Source organism: Oncorhynchus mykiss, chromosome 17, assembly GCF_013265735.2.
Source record: "Oncorhynchus mykiss isolate Arlee chromosome 17, USDA_OmykA_1.1, whole genome shotgun sequence".
In the NCBI taxonomy this organism is placed as follows: Eukaryota; Metazoa; Chordata; class Actinopteri; order Salmoniformes; family Salmonidae; genus Oncorhynchus; species Oncorhynchus mykiss.
Genome location: NC_048581.1, coordinates 68,185,491 through 68,207,214, shown reverse-complemented (window position 1 = coordinate 68,207,214; position 21,724 = coordinate 68,185,491). Strand labels below are relative to the sequence as shown.

The 21,724-nt window shown below is 43.7% G+C and overlaps 1 protein-coding gene across 1 annotated transcript; it reads left to right on the top strand.

The window, feature by feature from the left end:
- The first annotated feature begins 8,191 nt into the window (after positions 1 to 8,191).
- LOC110494447 (alkaline phosphatase-like) lies at positions 8,192 to 20,230 on the top strand. Its single transcript, XM_036950500.1, has 11 exons — positions 8,192 to 8,339; positions 12,689 to 12,808; positions 13,384 to 13,499; positions 13,897 to 14,071; positions 15,410 to 15,585; positions 15,798 to 15,938; positions 16,122 to 16,191; positions 16,317 to 16,451; positions 16,629 to 16,820; positions 16,959 to 17,078; positions 17,238 to 20,230. The coding sequence occupies exons 1-11, from the start codon at positions 8,270 to 8,272 to the stop codon at positions 17,501 to 17,503; spliced, it is 1,581 nt and encodes a 526-aa protein (XP_036806395.1). The 5' UTR covers positions 8,192 to 8,269; the 3' UTR covers positions 17,504 to 20,230.
- The last annotated feature ends 1,494 nt before the right edge of the window (positions 20,231 to 21,724 follow it).

The following is a 21,724-nucleotide window of genomic DNA, read 5'->3' as shown; positions in this document are numbered from 1 at the left end:
AATTCATCTAAAGCGATAATTCTAGGGTGAGGGGTGGTTTAGCTAAAATTAAATTAAATTTGTTTATATAATGAATACACTAATTTCTCAAGTATAAAGGAATTTAAGGATTAAGGAACTTGCATTGTTGACTAGGTATTTCTTTACACTCTTAACATGCAGAGCAATTACTTATAGGGTGGTTTCTCGCCATTGTGTTGGGATACCGACCGCCCAGACAGAGCTAGTGCATATGCTTATAAAAGGATTGTGAAGAGCATCAGGAACAGACATATGAAAACGTGAATGTGCTTTATCAACGGACAGACGTGTTTTTCCTACAGAAGCTTAAGAACCCGCAGTAAGTCTATTCCTTTAACTGTTTGCATTAATTGACTCTGTAATATAAGGCTATTTAAATTGTGTATTAATGGCATTGGTTGAAGCTCAATATTAAATTAAAATCTCCATGCCATCATACCGTATTTTAGCCAATATGACACCAATCTTGATTTGCAAATAAACTTGGTTTGAGGTACAAAACACCTCTTGTCATGAGCTGTCCGGCCATTACCGAGGATCACATACCAGAAAACAGAATCTTTAGCAATTTAATTTTCCAAGTATTTTCTGCACCTACCTAGCTCAAAATCTAGATGTCGGATTAATCTTAGACTATAGCGTCCATAAAGTGACCAATGGATTAAAAAAATGTCAGATTGACTAAATTTGTAGGTGCAAACGTTATTTAATGTATAATTTATCACTCTCACATGCTAATTTCTGACCATTAAGAACCAATGATGTGTTACCTTTTTGTAGCATCTGACAACATTAAAATCTTCTCAGTCGAATCTGGGTTTTAAAACCGGGACAGCAACTCGGTTGCTCAGCAACTCAACAACACAAGCAGCTCGCTGCCTGCACCAGCCAGGCAGCAGCCAGTCATAAAAAGTGATGGAGGACAAACCTAGGCTACTATAGATAGCTATAGGTTGGCATTCAAAGAGGTGTGTTCACACTGCCTTAGCCCAGGGCTAAGCAAGTGTTCACACTTGCACATTCTAAAGTGGGCTAGCAACAACCTTTGCCCAGGGATAGCTGGCACTCTTCCGGAGCAGGGTTAGCATGGAATTTTCAGGGCTAGCCCTAGAAACGTGGTGCCAAATAGCTAGTGTGAACTGGGGGTCAAGAACACACATATCATTTTCACTGTCCAATCACAAAAGCTGCACTTTCACTTTTTTGCTTCATTGCTTTTGTCGAATATATATTGGTATATCAGGCCACTGCATCCTGACACACATCTCAAGCTTCCTGACTGAATACTGGGGTCTTCAGTGGTTCCAGGAGCAAGGGCCTTACCTGGGAGTACAGCAACAGTCTCTCTGTCTCGCAGCCATTATGTCAACATGTATTGTATTTAACCACTCAAATTCATAAAAACTGCTACGGACCAAAGCCCCGACTTACAGTATATTCACTTTGTCCCATTCTTTAATCTTGTCTGGGATATATATTTTATTTGAGACACATGTATGATATACACTAATAAAAATGCATTCACTCTGGACATGAGACATTTATTTTAGACATTTTAAATCATAAGCTCTAAGTGTATTTTCTGGATGTTTAAGTTATCACAGAAGTTAGTAAAAAATGTGAAGACCAACATAACACACAAGCTATGAAAAAGTTAGTTTTGTAATCTTACAAAAAAAAAGTTGTTTATACAAAACTATTGCATTTGGTCATCCCCAAAATATGTCCATTGAAAGTCTGCGGCTAGAGGTGACAGGTAGGCAGGTTTGTTGATGTCCTTCTCTAGAGTTCCATTGCCTAGACTCACCTAGAAGAAAGGTGGATGGACACATGATAGTTTTGATTAATGTCTGGGAGACTTTTACAGGGAGGAGAGAGCATGAGTTGGAGTGAGTACAGTAAATCCAATCCAACCATTGGCCCTGGATAAAATGCTAGCATCACACAAGCAGACAGCCATAGTGAATGAGGTTTACATAGTGCATCAAGTATACTATTATGAGTGGAGCTTACATCTCTGTGCCCTGGAGAGATCGCAGGTAGTTGGGCAGAAGTCTCTGAAAGCCCTTGGACCAGTCTGTCTCTGTAGCACCTGGAGAGAGATGGATAGAGGTAGTGAGTGTGCTTGAAAGAGAGAGCCCTCACCCTTGACCTACCACTGGCCCCGGTCCTCCTGCCTAACCCTCTTTTCACAGTCTCTCTGACAGGGAGTTACTCCAGGAATAGAACGTATTATGGTGCATAGATAGGGCTTATACACTTCTTATATGAATGTAGTATTAGCTCTTGAAATGGTATAATGTAATGTAAAGGAAAAATAATATCACGACTTCCTGGCACAGAGTGCTACATGTTCCTGCTGATAGCAAGCCTCAACCTGGGATGCATGATTGAAAATATAATGGCGCTGGAGGGGATGGCTGCTGTTTTACGGGCTCCTAACCAACTATGCTATTTTGTGGGTTTTTTTTTTCGCATTGTTTGTAACTTATTTTGTACATAATTTTGCTGCCACAATCGCCTATGACCGAAAAGAGGTTCTGGATATCAGAACAGCGATTACTCACCTTGAACTGGACAAAGATTTTTTCTTTAATGAATCCGACGCGAAGGATATCTGGCTTCCCCGAGACCAGGCACACATCCCAGTGAAGAAAAGACGGAAATACAGGTGGCGGAGATTGGGGTGCCTTGTGAGAATTAGTCAGCGAGTGGGTAACCCACCTCTACCATCCACTCTGATGGCCAACGTGCAATCACTGGAAAATAAACTCAGCTCGAGACTATGCTACGAACGGGACATTAAAAACTGTAATATCTTATGTTTCACCAAGTCGTGGCTGAACGACAATAATATTCAGTTGGCTGGGTTTCTGTTCATCGGCAGGACAGAACAGATACAGTTGAAGTTGAAAGTTGACATGCACTTAGGTTGGAGTTATTAACATGTTTTTCAACCACTCCACAAATTTCTTGTTAAAACCTGTTGGAGCAAGGAGCTCCCCTCAGGGAACACCACCCCCCCGTTCAGCTGAAAAGGTGGCGCAAGGAATTCAAAAATATTCTTTAGAAATATTTAACTTTCACACATTAACAAGTCCAATAACTCAAATGAAAGATAAACACCTTGTTCATCTACCCATCTTGTCAGATTTTTAAAATGTTTTACAGCGAAAACACAACATATATTTATGTTAGACCACCACCAAACCAAAGAAAAAAACGCAGCCATTTTTTCCAGCCAAAGATAAAATCACAAAAGCAGGATTAGAAATAAAATGAATCACTAACCTCTTGAAAATCTTCATCAGATGACAGTCATATGACATGTTACACAGTACATTTATGTTTTGTTCGATAATATGCATTTTTATATCCACAAATCTCAGTTTACATTGACGCCATGTTCAGAAATGCCTCCAAAATATCCGGAGGAATTATAGAAAACTACGCCAGATAATAGAAATACTCATCATAAACTTTGACTAAAGATAAATGTTCTACATATAATTAAAGATACACTGGTTCTTAATGCAACCGCTGTGTCAGATTTTTTTTAAATGTTACGGAAAAAGCCTAACATTGCAATGACGTAACCACCATGATGAGATCAACGGAAATACGAAATTACAACATAAATATTCCCTTACCTTTGATGATCTTTCATCAGAATGTAGTGCAAGGAGTCCTAGTTCCACAATAAATCGTTGTTTTGTTCCATAATGTCCAATATTAGTGTCCAAGTGGCTGCATTTGCTATCACTTTCAGCTCACGTGCCCAAAAACTGACTGCTGGTCCAAGATAACTTGCACGAAAACTTCCAAAAGATATATTCCAGGTGAAATAAACTGGTCAAACTAAGTAGAGAATCAATCTTCAGGATGTTATTATCATATATATACGTTCCAACCGGATCATACGTTTTCATCTGGGTCCGAATGGAACAGCCCACAGTGAAATGCGCCACAGCAAAATGGCATTCTGTTGGGACACTGACTATTTTCCCTCCCATTAGGTCAAAGTTCACAGCAAATGCTCCATTACACTTTCTACTGAATGAGAACATTGAGTGGAAGGCGTAGGAAGTGCTTGCAGATCCATATCTTTTTGGGAAAGGAGGGGGCGATGACGTCAAAGTTGCCCCAACTTTTAGAATTTCACTTCTTGTATGGAAGATTGCCTGCCCTATGAGATCTGTTATACTCACAGACATAATTCAAACAGTTTTAGAAACTTCAGAGTGTTTTCTATCCAATAGTAATAATAATATGCATATATTAGCAATCTAGGACAGAGTTTGATGCAGTTCACTATGGGCACACAATTCATCCAAAGTGAAAATACTGCCCCCTATCCTCAACAAGATTCATTAACAAACTATAGTTTTGGCAAGTCGGTTAGGACATCTACTTTGTGAATGACACAAGTCATTTTTCCAACAATTGTTTACAGACAGATTATTTCACTTATAATTCACTCTACCACAATCCAGTGGGTCAGAAGTTTACATGCAATAAGTTGACTGTGCCTTTAAACATCTTGGAAAATTCCAGAAAATTATGTCATGGCTTTAGAAGCTTCTGATAGGCTACTTGTCATAATTTGAGTATATTGGAGGTGTACCTGTGGATGTATTTCAATGCCTACCTTCAAACTCAGTGCCTCTTTGCTTGACATCATGGGGAAATCAAAATAAATCAGCCAAGTCCTCAGAAAACAAATTGTAGACCTCCACAAGTCTAGTTCATCCCCGGGAACAATTTCCAAACGCCTGAAGGTACCACGTTCATCTGTTCAAACAGTAGTACGCAAGTATAAACACCATGGGACCATGCAACCGCCATACCGCTCAGGAAGGAGATGTGTTCTGTCTCCTGGAGATGAACATACTTTGGTGCGAAAAGTGCAAACAACACCAAAGGACCTTGTGAAGATGCTGGAGGAAACAGGTACAAAAGTATCTATATCCACAGTAAAACGAGTCCTATATTGACATGACCATAAAGGCCACTCAGCGAGGAAGAAGCCACTGCTGCAAAACTGCCATAAAAGAGCCAGACTACTGTTTGCAACTGCACATGGGGACAAATGTACTCTGGTCTGATGAACAAAAATTGAACTGTTTGGCCATAATGACCATCATTATGTTTGAAGGAAAAAGGGGAACGCTTGCAAGCCGAAGAACACCATCCCAACTGTGAAGCATGAGGGTGGAAGCATCATGTTGTGGGGGTGTTTTGCTGCAGGTGGGATTGGTGCACTTCACAAAATAGATGGCTTCATGAGGGAGGAAAATTTTGTGGATATATTGAAGCGACATCTCAAGACATCAGTCAGTAAGTTAAAGCTTGGTCGAAAATGGATCTTCCAAATGGACAATGACCCCGAGCATACTTCCAAAGTTGTGGCAAAATGTCCAGGACAACAAAGTCAAGGTATTGGAGTGGCCATTACAAAGCCCTGACTTGAATCCCATAGAAAATGTGTGTGCAGAACTGAAAAAGCGTGTGTGAGCAAGGAGGCCTACAAACCTGTCTCTGTTACACCAGCTCTGTTAGGAGGAATGGGCCAAAATTCACCCAACTTATTGTGGGAAGCTTGTGGAACTTTACCCAAAATGTTTGACCCAAGTTAAACAATTTAAAGGCAATTCTACCAAATACTAATTGAGTCTATGTATACTTGTGACCCATTGGGAATGTGATGAAAGAAATAAAAGCTGAAATAAATCATTCTCTGCTATTATTCTGACATTTCACATTCTTAAAATAAAGTGGTGATCCTAACTGACCTAAGGCAGGGAATTTTTTTAACGAGAATTACATTTCAGGAATTATGAAAAATGGAGTCTAAATGTATTTGGCTAAGATATATGTAAACTTCCGACTTCAACTGTATGTCTGTTAAGATTAGGGGTGGGGTGTGTGTCTTTTTATCAATAACAGCTGTTGCTGACAGCTAGCTAGCTAGTTGCAATGTCTAATATTAAGGTCTCGAGGTATTGCTCACCTGAGGTAGAGTACCTCATGATAAACTCTAGACCACACTATCTACTGTTAGGTTCTTATTTTTCAGAGTAAATAACTCATGGACACATTAGAGAAGCTTAACCAAGTTTATTTCTTCCCAAAGGGTCGACACAGCTGTATTCAGACAACAAAACATTTCTCACCATCACAGTTATACACATCCTACTGAAAACACTCCTCCTTCTCTCCAATCCTTACATTTTATGGCTCTACAGGAAGATAATAAAGAGGGTAACAGGATACCAAACCTTTATTACTCCCTTAAGAGAATCTGTCCTCACCTCCTGACCTCAACCCCTCCTTCATCTAATCCACAGATGTCCATCTGTCGCCCCTGTTTCACACGTTGCTCTCCTCTCGTCCACCCAACACATTCCGAAGCCATCTGTCTTTCTTCAGAGAACCATTCACTTCTGACATAAAACCCAGTCTCGTTCACTTCCTATCATTCATTTAATATCTCAATGACCAAAGTTTAGCCGATTCCAACAGTCCTTCCTCTTGAATAATAACGTCCTAATATTCAATTTACATAAACTTGGAAATGACTTAAATGGATAAACAATAATAAAACATGAATAATAAAACAAACTAACAAATGATTATAAAACATGAATTAAACAAACTAACAAATTAACAAACAATGAACAAACATTCACCGCAAGGTTTACAAATTCAGAAACTTATGGCCTCTGTACTATGATCACACAATTTTATTTCCATCTATCATCACACAACAAAATGCTATTCCAGCTGAATCTGCTGTCTCGTTCTATTGCAGATGGAGCAGCTTTTAGTTTCTCCACTTTCCCCTTCTGGTTCCTAAGAGAGTAATAGCACAAGACTTGGAAAGCAACAAACACACAAACATAACAGCATTAATACCGTGTTAAGATATTCCCAATTATACATGAATGACAACTCAAAGTTTGATAACATGACAATTCCCACTCTCCCTTAGCCTGACTATGCCTTCAGGATACTTTTCTGCTGAGTTTGACAAAAATGGAAGCGCTAAAAAGCTTCCTCATGCTTTCACCCAGTCTTCCCCGTCAGACTACAGGATCCAAGAGGTGTTCCCAAGCCATGCCATTCTCACTTTGCTCCCCATCATCTACCTCCATAGCCACCCGGTATATACGTGCGGTAGCCTTAATCAATTTTACCTCATGTTGAACGTGTATTCGTTTTAACATCAATGCCCTCAGCACATGATATCCTAACAATATCACCAAAGTAACCCCTGCTATTACTAACACTGCTTCTGACGCATATCTCACAATACCCCTCATTTGTGCTTTAGTCCAGTTCCATGCTGTCAATATAGCCTCATGCGCTACTACTACTGCTCCTTCTGTTACTGTCCCTACAGCGACTGCTGTGAGAATAGCTATTGCTCGGAATCCGTCTCCTGCTCTCCTATCTTCATGGTTTAATGATAGGTCTAGGGCTGAGTCTTTCAGATACCCCCTCCCTGTTTCCCAGTGGATCCCTTGGTCCCTAGCCACCAACATCTCCAATGACCTCCTGTGTTCTGCAACAGTTGGTACCTGCGGATAATACATCTCTGTGCTCAAGTTAGGTACACATCTCTCATCCCAAGGCCGATCTACCCCCCACCCATTTGTAAACACCCTTGTTACAGTGTAGACTTTGGGCCTCAATGGCTGATGAGCAGCCACCTTCTGACACTCTCCGTTTACTGTGGTTCGGTCCCAATCTACTGGGAGGTATGTCAAGTGTTTACTAGCTGTCAGAAATGGGGGAGAGATCACATTGTGTTCCAAGATGGAGTAGCAGTGCAGACATGTTTTGCTCGTCCTCTCATGTACTTTGTATTTTTCGGCCTTTTTGTATATATTTAAAAAAAATAATAATTATTATAATTTTTTTTTTACACCCCTTTTTCTCCCCAATTTCGTGGTATCCAATTGTTGTAGTAGCTACTATCTTGTCTCATCGCTACAACTCCCGTACGGGCTCGGGAGAGACGAAGGTTGAAAGTGGGGCCATGTTAGGACTACACTACAACAAAACCACTACTTCTGTTCACTGTGAATGTCTAAGTTGAAACCTACCTACTTTCCACATCATTTGCTGCACTTTAAATCAAACTCATCGTCAACTTTCATATACACTGATTTCTCCTTCTTTTACAGACTCCCTCTAGTTTGGGACGTGTTATGTGATAACACTACAGCGATAGAGCGAAAGCATCATGAAGGTGACAATCCTGCTCATCTGCTCCTGCCTGGCCTGGGAAGGCCTGGGGAAGCCACAGTTTCCTGGTAATACACACACCTGTCAATAAATGTAATGTCTCTTAACAGCATCTAGCTGTTTGACTGAAATCCACCAGGAAGAGCTTAGAGGGGTGTCACGCCCTGACCATAGTTTACTTTGTATTTTCTATGTTTTGATTGGTCAGGGTGTGATCTGAGTGGGCATTCTATGTTACATGTCTAGTTTGTCTAGTTCTATGTTCGGCCTGATATGGTTCTCAATCAGAGGCAGGTGTTCGTCATTGTCTCTGATTGGGAACCATATTTAGGTAGCCTGGGTTTCACTGTGTGGGTGTGGGTGATTGTTCCTGTCTATGTGTTTTCACCAGATAGGCTGTTTAGGTTTTCGTTACGTTTATTGTTTTTGTACTGATTCGTGTTTAACGTTTGTTCATTAAAACATGGATCGCAATCTACACGCTGCATTTTGGTCCGACTCTCCTTCTCATAAAGAAAACCGTTACAGAATCACCCACCACCAACGGACCAAGCAGCGTGTCAACAGGCAGGAGCAGCGCGAGGAGACGCGCAATAAGGACTTCTGGACATGGGAGGAAATCCTCGACGGGAGAGGACCCTGGGCTAAACCAGGGGAGTGTAGCCGCCCAAAGGTGCAGCAGGAGAAGCAGGAGCAGCTGCAGTGGGAGAGGCTGCACCACCTGGAGAAATGGACATGGGAGGAAGAACTGGACGGTAAAGGACCCTGGGCTCAGCCTGGAGAATATCGCCGCCCCAAGGAGGAACTGGAGGCGGCGAAAGCTGAGAGGCGCAGATATGAGGAGGCAGCACGACGTAGCGGATGGAAGCCTGAGAGGCAGCCCCAAAAATTTCTTGGGGGGGGGCTAACAGGGAGTATGGCTACGCCAGGTAGGAGACCTGGGCAGACTCCCTGTGCTTACCGGGGGGCTAGAGAGACCGGACAGGCACCGTGTTATGCAGTGGTGCGCACGGTGTCTCCAGTGCGGGTGCATAGCCCGGTGCGGTATATTCCAGCTCCGCGTGTCTGCCGGGCTAGATTGAGCGTCGAGCCTAATGCCATGAAGCCGGCTCTACGCAGCTGGTCCCCAGTGCGTCTCCTTGGGCCGGTTTACATGGCACCAGCCTTGCGCTCGGTTTCTCCGGTTCGCCTGCATAGTCCAGTGCGGGCTATTCCACCTCGCCGCACTGGCAGGGCGACCGTGAGCATTCAACCAGGTAAGGTTGGGCAGGCTCGGTGCTCAAGAGCTCCAGTGCGCCTGCACGGTCCGGTTTTTCCAGTACCACCTCCACACCCCAGCCCTCCGGTAGCAGCTCCCCGCACCAGGCTTCCTGTGCGTGTCCTCGGCCCAGTACCACCAGTGCCAGCACCACGCATCAGGCCTACAGTGCGCCTCGCCTGTCCAGCGCTGCCAGAGCCTCCCTTCTCTTCAGCGCTGTCGGAGTCTCCTGCCTGTTTAGCGCTGTTAGAGCCTGCCTTCTCTACAGCGCTGCCGGAGTCTCCCGCCTGTTCAGAACTGCCAGTTAGCATAGAGCTGCCAGTTAGCATAGAGCTGCCAGTTAGCATAGAGCTGCCAGTTAGCATAGAGCTGCCAGTTAGCTTAGAGCTGCCAGTTAGCTTAGAGCTGCCAGTTAGCAAGGAGCTGCCAGTCTGCAAGGAGCTGCCAGTCTGCATAGAGCTGCCAGTCTGCATGGAGCTGCCAGTCTGCAAGGAGCCGCCAGAGCTGCCTGTCTGCAGGATGCCGCCAAAGCTGCCAGTCTGCAAGGAGCCGCCAGAGCTGCCAGTCTGCAAGGAGCAGCCAGAGCCGCCAGTCAGTATGGAGCAGCCAGGGCCGCCAGTCAGCATGGAGCAGCCAGGGCCGCCAGTCAGCATGGAGCAGCCAGTCAGCATGGAGCAGCCAGTCAGCATGGAGCAGCCAGAGCTGCCAGTCAGCATGGAGCAGCCAGTCAGCATGGAGCAGCCAGGGCCGCCAGTCAGCATGGAGCAGCCAGGGCCGCCAGTCAGCATGGAGCAGCCAGAGCAGCCAGTCAGCATGGAGCAGCCAGAGCTGCCAGTCAGCATGGAGCAGCCAGTCAGCATGGAGCAGCCAGAGCTGCCAGTCGTCCAGACTCTTCCAGATCTGCCAGTCGACCAGACTCTTCCAGATCTGCCAGTCGACCAGACTCTTCCAGATCTGCCAGTCGACCAGACTCTTCCAGATCTGCCAGTCGACCAGACTCTTCCAGATCTGCCAGTCGACCAGACTCTTCCAGATCTGCAAGTCGACCAGATTCTCCCAGATCCGCCAGTCGACCAGATTCTCCCAGATCCGCCAGTCGACCAGATTCTCCCAGATCCGCCAGTCGACCAGATTCTCCCAGATCCGCCAGTCGACCAGATTCTCCCAGATCCGCCAGTCGACCAGATTCTCCCAGATCCGCCAGTCGACCAGATTCTTCCAGATCTGCTAGTCGACCAGGATCTGCTGAAACCGCCAGCCAGCCAGGTTCTGGTAGTTTCTACTACCTGCCTGGGCTTCCTCTCAGTGCTGAGCTTCTTCTCAGTGCTGAGCTTCCTCTCAGTGCTGAGCTACCCATCTGTCCCGAGTTACCTCTGTCCCGAGCTGTCCCTCTGTCCCATGTTATCATTGTGGTGGGTAACCTATTTAGGGACGTTTAGGAGGGGGATTAAAACTGTCATGGAGTGGGGTCCACGTCCAGCGCCAGAGCCGCCACCGCGGACAGATGCCCACCCAGACCCTCCCCTATAGGTTCAGGTTTTGCGGCCGGAGTCCGCACCTTGGGGGGGGGGTACTGTCACGCCCTGACCATAGTTTACTTTGTATTTTCTATGTTTTGATTGGTCAGGGTGTGATCTGAGTGGGCATTCTATGTTACATGTCTAGTTTGTCTAGTTCTATGTTCGGCCTGATATGGTTCTCAATCAGAGGCAGGTGTTCGTCATTGTCTCTGATTGGGAACCATATTTAGGTAGCCTGGGTTTCACTGTGTGGGTGTGGGTGATTGTTCCTGTCTATGTGTTTTCACCAGATAGGCTGTTTAGGTTTTCGTTACGTTTATTGTTTTTGTACTGATTCGTGTTTAACGTTTGTTCATTAAAACATGGATCGCAATCTACACGCTGCATTTTGGTCCGACTCTCCTTCTCATAAAGAAAACCGTTACAAGGGGACACATACTAAAACAGACCTATTTCGTTCCCTCTTCTCGCTGAAGTGTGCACTTGTTCACTCCCATTCATATATTTGAAAGGAAAGGGACCGGTTTAGGAAATGTAGTGGAAAGATCCTTTAGCACATGCTGAAACCAATCCAATGCTCCAATAGTCCTTGAGGATGAGTGAATGAGTGCACACTTCAGGAAGAAGGGTAGAAACTAAATTGGGCTTTGATTTATTGGAGATGTGACACATGCAAAAGTCTTCAACTGCTCTTATTAAGGAAGTGCCACTTATCTGTTGTTTATGGCATCCTGTTTGAGGTATGCGGGCTGGCTCAGGACGCTCCTGCCTTGCATAGTCCCGTGGGACATCTTAATTGGGCATGGGACACAAGCTAAGGCTTGATCACCCTTTAGCTGGCCACCTTTGATGAGGGTTTTTAGTGATTAAAGGCCGAAACACCCACTGATTCGAAGGCACACTACTGAGGATGTGTCCCAAAATTGACATCTTAACCCAGTCTAAGAAATAAACCTCCCATGCCACTCTATCAACATCACGGCAAATCTCATGTGAGTGCATTCCATCTATTGGCACAATGGACAGTTTTTAACATCTCGTCCCGTGTTTTATGATTCAGAATAACATGGCGTGTTAGGGTTATAACTGTCAGTCTATTGACCCCACTGAACATAATGCATACTGCATTTACAATACAATGGCTAGTGTACCTCCATTTTCTCTGTTCTCTATACAATATGGTTGGCAGTGGCAGACCCTACAGAACATGTCATTATCAATACAGTACATGTGTATGTGCTTATGGTCATCCTGTTGGTCCCTTGATATTATCGTCCATACTTGTTCATATTATATGTCATGCTGAGACTTAAAACCAGTATAGAAATAAGTTACTCACAAAGGAACCTTGACATTGTCTGGCAGTAAAACATTAATTAGGAAGGTTATAACTAGGTTATGAAAAATGTATAAATCAGGAAGTGATATTTTGGAAATAATGGACAACGCATATTTTCTGTGTTATTCAAGTTTTTGTCCATCAAAAAATGCTTCCCTGGATAAACCTCAACTTGTATTCCATTTAATTGGGGCATATTCCGTCCCACTTGTCCCAGAAACTTTTGCAGGTGTTACAGATCACTTCTACTGGCCTCTTTCCCTCCTCATTTAAAACTAAAAGTCTACCTCCGTGTTGCAGACCAAGAGAAAGATCCCCTGTTCTGGAACACATGGGCTCAGCGTACTTTGAAGAATGCCCTCACACTTCAGAAGCTCAATCAAAACACTGCAAAGAACCTCATCCTCTTCCTTGGTGATGGTAAGCCATGATTACAGGGGCCTTTTTCATTGCATGAGTATGTGCCATAATGTATGATGAAGTGAAGTCTTAACTCTATGAGCTCATGTGCAGCATACAGATGTAATAGTTTTTATTCATTTCCAGAATATTGTTCCTAGTGGTTGTAGAAAACTCGTATTTTGATGATAAGTATGTCCTCCTCATCAAACACAGTCTTTTCCATCTAAACATTCTGGAGGATTAATGTAATCCAGTCAGAAGTAAATAGTATGTTTCAGACTTTCTAAATCGAATGTTGAATATGGGAGCCATATATAAAAACAAAGGGAAAATAGATAGTTATCTCTAAAAATACAAATTTCTGGTGACTCAAGGCAGATCTCAAGTAAAAGCTCTTTTGACGGGGTTCTTTACCACCAAATGTAGAGTTGTCTGTTCAGTGGATGGAGCAGCTGCTGTGAAAAGTGACCACAGAGCCATGTTAATCAGATAGAAAACCAAAAGGTGTTAATGCATGAGATGGAAAGGCTTTCTATCCCTTAAATAGAATCACACCATAACAGACCGAGCACTGCTTTGCTTTTGTTGTGTAGGAATGGGCATTCCCACAGTGACGGCAGCACGAATACTGAAGGGGCAGCTGAGCAGACAGAGTGGGGAAGAGACCCAGCTGGAGATGGACAATTTCCCCTATGTTGCGCTTTCCAAGGTCTGACCTGGTCTGTTATCATATAGAAAAGCTATAGAATAGCATGCATTATTGATCTGGAAGTAATGAATGGTTCACCAAGATCAAGACCAAGATACCTGGTCACATACTGTCTATGTCATACGATAATAATGTGTTATTATGTTACATACTTGGCAAGAAGCCACACATCATAAAACTGTCTTTATAGTTAAGGGAGCAGCACATTCCACACATGATTGATCATGTAGTAGTCTGTGTCAATAATTGTGTAAGAATGAAGAATGTAAAAGAAATTACACAATCTGAGCGTTTCAAGGTGATGCTTGGAGGTGTGGATAACACCAACACGGCATGCAGAACAATGTCTCCTACTACAATTCTATATAATTCACACGTTACTGTCCTGTCTCTGCAGACATATAACACCAATGCCCAGGTTGCAGACAGTGCGGGTACAGCCACAGCATTCCTCTGTGGAGTGAAGGCCAACGAGGGCACGGTGGGTGTGAGTGCAGCTGCCGTCCGCTCTCAGTGCAACACCACACAGGGCAACGAGGTCACCTCCATCCTCAGATGGGCCAAGGAAGCCGGTACTGTCTCATTATAACTCATGTTTTTTCACAGTACCTTTCCACACCAGATATATTAAGCCTTATTTGGCCAACCTGAGATAAGCAGTAGAGACACACCATGATAACATTGTAATCGTAGGCATGCATGGATCTCAATTGGGATTTTATAGCTACAGATGTATTTTCTCAAAAGCAGAGACACCCTAGCAGGCCCCAATGACTTAGAGACATGGCAGGAATGAAAACACGACTTCTGGAGTAGAGGTCAGGGGTCAGAGAGGATCAGGGATCCAATCCTTAGTGACCAGACCAGGTTGACAGTGAACTTATGACCTGAGCCCTTCACATACTGTAACACACAGAAATTGATGTCTCACATCAGGAACAGGCTTTAACTAATTAGTTTCTGACACACTCATCCTCAGTGGAAATATTTGTACAACCATAATTATCTGTCTAACATAGTAAGTACTCTAACCGTGATGGGTAAACAATAAACAAAAAAGACATAAATTGTCATATTTCTCAAATGAGTGAAAATTGAATTCAAATCAAATCAAACTTTATTTGTCACATGCACCAAATACAACAAGTGTAGACCTTACTGTGAAATGCTTACTTACAAGCCCTTAACCAACTGTGCAGTTCAAGAAGAGTTAAGAAAATATTTACCAAATAAACTATAGTAAAAAATCATAAAAAGTAAACAATAACATAACAATAACGAGGCTATATGCAGGGGGTACCGGCACCGAGTCATTGTAAGGGGGTACAGGTTAGAGGGAATTTGTACATGTACTGTAGGTAAGGGTGAAGTGACTATGCATAGATAATTAACAGCGAATAGCAGCGGTGTGCAAAACAAATGGGGGGGGGGGGGGTCAATGTAATTGTCCTGTGGCCATTTGATTTATTGTTCAGCAGTCTTATGGCTTGGGGGCAGAAGCTGTTAATGAGCCTTTTGGTCCTAGACTTGGCGCTCTGGTACCGTTTGCCGTGCGGTAGCAGAGGAAACAGTCTATGACTTGGGTGACTGAAGTCTCTGACAATGTTTTAGGCTTTCCTCTGACACCGCCTATTATATTGGTCCTGGATTGCAGGAAGCTTGGCTCCAGTGATGTACTGGGCTCTACGCACAACACTCTGTAGTGCCTTACAGTCAGATGCCGAGGAGTTGCCATACCAGGCTGTGATGCAACCGGTCAGGATGCTCTCGATGGTGCCCTGGGTGTCAACAGAATTGTTAAACTAGAATTAGCAGATTCTTTGGAGCTATTGATTGTCTTCAGATCTGGCAGACTATTACACAGAATCCTAGCAGCAGGTTCAAAAACGGTTTGTGTGTTTGTTACCCAGGCAAGTCAGTGGGAATAGTCACGACAACGCGTGTGAACCATGCCACCCCCAGTGCAGCCTATGCCCACTGTGTGAACAGGGACTGGTACTCCGATGGAGAAATGCCCGCTGAGGCAGTAGAGGCGGGCTGCAAGGACATCGCCAGACAGCTCTTTGAGAACATTCCCAACATCGATGTGAGTCCCATCATATAATATGGATCCTGATGTTACAGAAAATATCCAGTAATCATGTTAAAAACAGAGCATTATTGTTCAGACAGTAATATTGACCAACTTGCACCTGTAATGTAAAGGCACACAGATAATAATAAAAGGAAAATATTTAACCCTACCGGGGATGTCCATAGAGAGGAATCAAATGTTTTACCTCTGTGGTGGATGTCTAGGTGATTATGGGAGGAGGGAGGAAGTACATGTTCCCCAAAAACCAATCAGATGTGGAGTATCCTGGAGAGAAGAAACACTTCGGTACCCGCATCGATAGAAGGAACTTGGTGGAGGAGTGGAATAACCGAATGAAAAACAAGGTCAGCTGCTCTGTCTTAGTTCTTCTCTCACTCCTCTTCTATCATGTCTGCTGTTTCTTCCTTGTCCTTCTCCGTCCTCCTCTTTTCTCAATTTTTCTTATCAAGAACATTTGAATAGCTTTAGGTTATCACAGGGTTGGATCAATTCCATATGATGTATTGTTTTATTTTTTGAATAAACAGAACGCCAACTATGTATGGAACAAGAAGGAACTTTTATCGCTAAACCCTAATAGTGTGGATTACCTTTTGGGTGAGTTATTTTTAAAAAATTGATTTCATGACCTGCCTCTTTCCTGTTTTCTATCATGTTAACCACTGATCATCTTCTCTACCTGTTTCACAATATATTAAACCCTGCTTCCTGTGTTAACAGAGGTCTGTTTGAGCCTGGAGATCTTCCCTATGACCTGGAGAGAAACAATGAGACAGATCCTTCACTGACAGAGATGGTGGAGGTGGCCATTAAGATCCTGAAGAAAAACCCCAGCGGATTCTACCTGCTGGTGGAGGGTGATTGTTGTGTTACATTTACTCTGGCACCAGTAAATACTGTATCAGCTGCACAAGTTTAATAATGTATATCATGTTGAATGTGAAGTTTTACAGCTTAGGCTGCTTTGCCAGTCCTGATGCTAGATTTTCTCATCTGCTTGAGAGAGAGAGGTTAACCAAGCTGTGCGTTGGCAGGGGGGCGCATCGACCACGGACATCACGACGGTAAAGCCAAGCAGGCCCTGCATGAGGCAGTGGAGATGGACCGGGCCATTGGCCATGCTGGCCTCATGACCAGCATATATGACACAATGACTGTCGTCACTGCTGACCACTCTCACATGTTCAACTTTGGAGGCTACACTCCAAGGGGGAACACAATTTTTGGTGAGCAGTGGATGATTTTGCAACAATGTATTGTATATTGTATGTGGCTACACTCTGTCATCAGTCACTTGGATGTTGTGTATTTTGTAATTAATGGTTTGTGATGGAGATCGTTCATTGTTTCCTCTCTGTCTACAGGACTGGCTCCCATATTGAGTGATGTGGACCAGAAGCCCTTCACAGCCATCTTATATGGGAATGGACCAGGGTTCAAAGTAGTCAATGGTCTGAGAGAGAACGTCTCCACCCTTGACTATGGTAAGTGAAATCTTATCATCAATGGAGTATTGCCATTTTGACAGTCCTCTGTCATAGAGAACATCACTTGGTCTTTGGCATGCCAGAAAATCATCCTTCTGATCTCTCTCTCCTTCCCTTTCCCCACCTCCACCCCTTCCCTTCCTTCCCTCTCTTCAGAGGAAAATAACTACAAGGCCCAGTCTGCAGTGCCGCTGAGTATGGAGACTCATGGAGGAGAGGATGTGGCTGTGTTTGCTAAGGGCCCTATGGCTCACCTGCTACACGGTGTCCACGAGCAGAACTACATTCCCCATGTCATGGCTTATGCTGCCTGCATTGGCCAGAACAGAGACCACTGCATGTCATCCAGTGGAGCCTCTAGTCTCAGCGCTGCTCTGCCCAGCCTGACAGCTCTCCTCACACTCATCCGCCTCCTCTGCTGACCTTTCACCCCAACCCCCCTCCTGCACTACCCCAACCCTCTTAGTATACATGTGATACGCCCACATATTGTTTTCCAGTTGCAATGCGTATTTTCTTCTTACCATTTAAGAAATATTTTTTCATTCTATAATGACCACTGCAAGGGCATTTAAAGTTAGTGTTTTGAGGGTTGGTGTTGTTCAGTCAGATGTAGTTTTAGGGAAAATAAGAGGATATCACTTTATTTCTACTGCTTATAGGATAGGTTGTGTTATTTTACTTTGGTATTGATCACTATTCAGGTAACACCAAAACTATGTGAAGAATTCTGTCATATCAGTTGGTTTAAGAGAAGGGTATATCTCTGAATTTATATCAATCATTGTATGGGAAAAATACCCTCCCGGGATTAATGACAAAGCAATGTTGCTGCCCACCTTGTTGTCTGTCAATTCCATGACTACGGATTAGTCAACTTTTCAAAGAAGCCAGTTCCTTTTGAAAATTAGAAACCTAATGCAGGGGAGAGGGCGGTATGTTGTCACACTTTTCACACTCTTAACATTTACTGGGCACAATACATCACAATCTTATAAATGTCATACCAAATGAAAGAAGGAAGTCTTGGGCACATATGTTGTATTCATGACATCTTCATGTCTTATTTCAGTACGGAGTTGTAGACAGTTAAATAGAGAGTGTGCACATGTGAAAGTTTGCTCCATCAACGGGTAAATTGTCACACTTCGTCGGGTAAGATTATCAACAAATAAGAACACAACTAATTAATTGTGAATGTTGATTTTAATTTCAAATTCAAAACCAAATTCAATTTCATTAAAGAGCTCAAAATAAAAACAATCATGCCTAGAGAATCTGGCAAATCATGACTTTCAATCAAAACAATAATACTGGCAGAGCACACAGTAATTAAGTAATTACTAAGTAACTGCCTTCTTTTTCTTTGCAGATCCAGATTTTGACCTCCCACCTTGCTTACCTTTCTTCAGAAACAGCCTTTTGCTAGATTGTGCCTTATTCTTTTAAATTTCTATTGCCTGCTTCACTGGTGTGTCAGTTAGAATTGCTGCTTTGCATCGTTTTCTTCCTTTACAAGCTTGTTTTCGGGGGTCAGCTTTTGAATATGGCCTGATGTCCTCTGGAGTTAGTAGTCTGCTGTCAGCAATGGCATTGCTGGGCAAGGGTGAGCTGGTGCTAGCATAAGAACTGGGCAGGTCTGTGTCTGAGCTCGTGCTAGGCAGGGCTGGAATGATGCTGGGGCCTGGCAGGTTGGTGCTGGAGACAGGTTGGTGCTGGGGCCAGGCAGGGCTGGAATAGTGCTGGGGCCTGGCAGGTTGGTGTTGGGGCCTGACAGGGTTGGAATGTTGCTTGGGCCTGGCAGGGCAGGGTTGGTGCTGGGGCCTGGTAGGGTTGGAATGTTGCTTGGGCCTGGCAGGGCAGGGTTGGTGCTGGGGCCTGGTAGGGTTGGAATGTTGCTTGGGCCTGGCAGGGCAGGGTTGGTGCTGGGGCCTGACAGGGTTGGAATGTTGCTTGGGCCTGGCAGGGCAGGGTTGGTACTGGGGCCTGGCAGGGCAGGGTTGGTGCTGGGGCCTGGTAGGGTTGGGTTCTGAATGGGGAGATCTGTAATGTAGGATGGCGCAAACTCGGTTGTAATGTTGTTCCCCAGCCACCCTAAAGCCAGCCTGAATGTTCAAGGGGGTTGCAGCCAGAGGATAGGTGATTGCCACAATCCCAGGAATGTCATAAATTGACATTGTCTTCTCAGGATTGTTCCTCATCCAGGCATCACAAGAGGTGTTTCAAATGTTTCAGGAAGTCAACAGTGCACATCTTTCATCCACCCAGAGGGATTTGTCCCTCCTTTCCTACCAGGTGGCCCGTTGATCAGGAAATGATCATGAAAGTTGACACGGGGAATATAAAATATGGAGGTATACTATTCCCTGTGGCTGAGATAGCACAGGCCAGTGTGACGAGGGTTCCCCTTTCAGTGGAGGTCAGTAACCCTACTTGTTTGAATCTACATCTGCCCACCACTTTGTCAGGTTTATGTACAGTGGTCACTCCAGTTTCATCGACATTCCATATGTCTCCTGGTCCAACTTGATATCTCTCTAGCACTTATGCTACATTGTCGAAGAAAGCATTAACATTTTCTCTGTTGAAGCTACTTGCCCTGGCAAGGCTAGTTGCCTCTGGCTTTCTCAGCAACAGCGTTGGGTGCCGCTTTAAGAAGCCTCTAAACCACTCCAAGCTGGCCTTTTCTTTTTCTGCCCACATTGGTGCGAACTTCAGCTGTTGTGTCACAGCAAACTGGTCGGCAAGTCTTCTGACCTCACTTGGCGACAGACCAAAATAAATGTCAGCTGACCTAGTACTATACTAAACAAGCTGCATCTCCAAATCAGGTGAAAAAACCTGTCGTGGCTTTGTATAGCCAACCACTGTTGTTGGTATGGCTGTCTGACTTTCAACTTCTTCTCTGGTAACCTTTTGACAATACCGAGTCAGGGTACGGGAATTTATGTCAAAATCCTTTGCTGTACTCCTGATTGATTTGTTCTGCAACTTCACCTGCCTCACTGCTTTTAACATTATGCCAGGTGGTGGGCTGCCATCCTCTGTCTTTCTTTTATCATTTCTAACCATCTTTCTTTCCTTCCTTCCTTCCTTCCTTCCTTCCTTCCTTCCTTCCTTCCTTCCTTCCTTCCTTCCTTCCTTCCTTCCTTCCTTCCTTCCTTCCTTCCTTCCTTCCTTTAAAATCCCATTTCCTCATTGCAATTGCATATTCATTAGAGGCTTATTACGCCCACCTCCCTGTCTACTATTCTTGTTGCCACAATGCAATTCATAACACCACACTAAATTCATGACACTAAATTCATGACACTGTGTGTGTGTGTGTGTGTGTGTGTGTGGATCACTTTCATCAGATTCCCTAAACAATCGTGTAAACATTACAATGAGCTAATCAGAGGCTATTTTGAGTGTATGGTTTAAAATGTTATTTTTTAAATGTAAATGGTATGTATTCCATCTCCTTTGTACATATTTCCTGAAAGCACTGAATGAAAAGTCCCCCACTGTCAGAATTTCATAAAATATAAGCTAGCCAATCTCTTACCCAATAAAGGAAGTCCTGTTGTTTTTCCTGAAAAAGTTGTGTTTACATTCTTGGTGTGTGTTCTGTAAATTATAGATAATGTGTCAGTTTTCCATGAACTGATTTTGGTTGCATTTTCAATAAGCATTACGGGTACTATTTGGGATGGAAGATACACTGAATGTACAAAATATTAAGGACACCTGCTCTTTCTATGACATAAACTGACCAGGTGAATCCACGTGAAAGATATGACCCCTTATTGATGTCACTTGTTAAATCCACTTCAATCAGTCATGTGAAGGGGAGGAGACAGGTTAAATAAGGATTTTTAAGTCTTGAGACAATTGAGACATGGATTGTGTATCTATGCCATTTAGAAGGTGAATGGGAAGTCAAAAGATTTAAGTGCTTTTGAACAGGGTATGGTAGTAGGTGCCAGGCGCACCGGTTTGTGTCAAGAACTGCAACTCTCGACAGTTTCCTGTGTGTATCAATGGTCCCCCACCGTAAGGACATCCAGCCAACTTGACACAACTGTGGGAATTATTGGAGTGAACATGGGCCAGCAACCCTGCGGAGTCCATGCCCTGACGAATTGAGGCTGTTCTGAGAGCAAAAGGGAGGGGGGTGGTGCAACTCAATATTAGGAAGGTGTCTTTAATGTTTTGTACACTAAGTGTATATTTTAACAAATATGTCACTTCATAGAGAAATGTTTAATGCTACACACATTAATTTGTAAATGTGTTTGTATTGGAATTATTAAAATACCCTGTCAGAAGGAAAACTTTTACTATTTAAAGAAAAAAGTAAAAATAGTGCAGTTGGAAGTGATTTGAAAATAGACAACAAAAATGTAAAATCTCTAACAATGGAGAATAGCTGGAATGTTATGTTCAAACAAACCTATACTCAACCTTGAATGCATGAGGTTTGTGTAGAATATGAATGGACTCAAGCCACATACTGTAGCCCTTCGGGACTCATGGTGACTGGCGCATGAACATGGAGGTTTAGCTAAGATGGTTATGAAGTATAGTCCACACACTCTGGGCATTCTTTATGTGGGTGCTGCACATTGTGCCTGGTTGGAATCTGGGCTCTAGGGGGTCTG

Bases quoted from the DNA above. Each gene is read 5' to 3' on its own strand.
- LOC110494447 (XM_036950500.1), top strand. From the start codon at position 8,270: ATGAAGGTGACAATCCTGCTCATCTGCTCCTGCCTGGCCTGGGAAGGC. The intron at 8,340-12,688 runs GTAATACACACA...TCCGTGTTGCAG, and splicing joins GGGGAAGCCACAGTTTCCTG to ACCAAGAGAAAGATCCCCTG. The intron at 13,500-13,896 runs GTCTGACCTGGT...CTGTCTCTGCAG, and splicing joins CCTATGTTGCGCTTTCCAAG to ACATATAACACCAATGCCCA.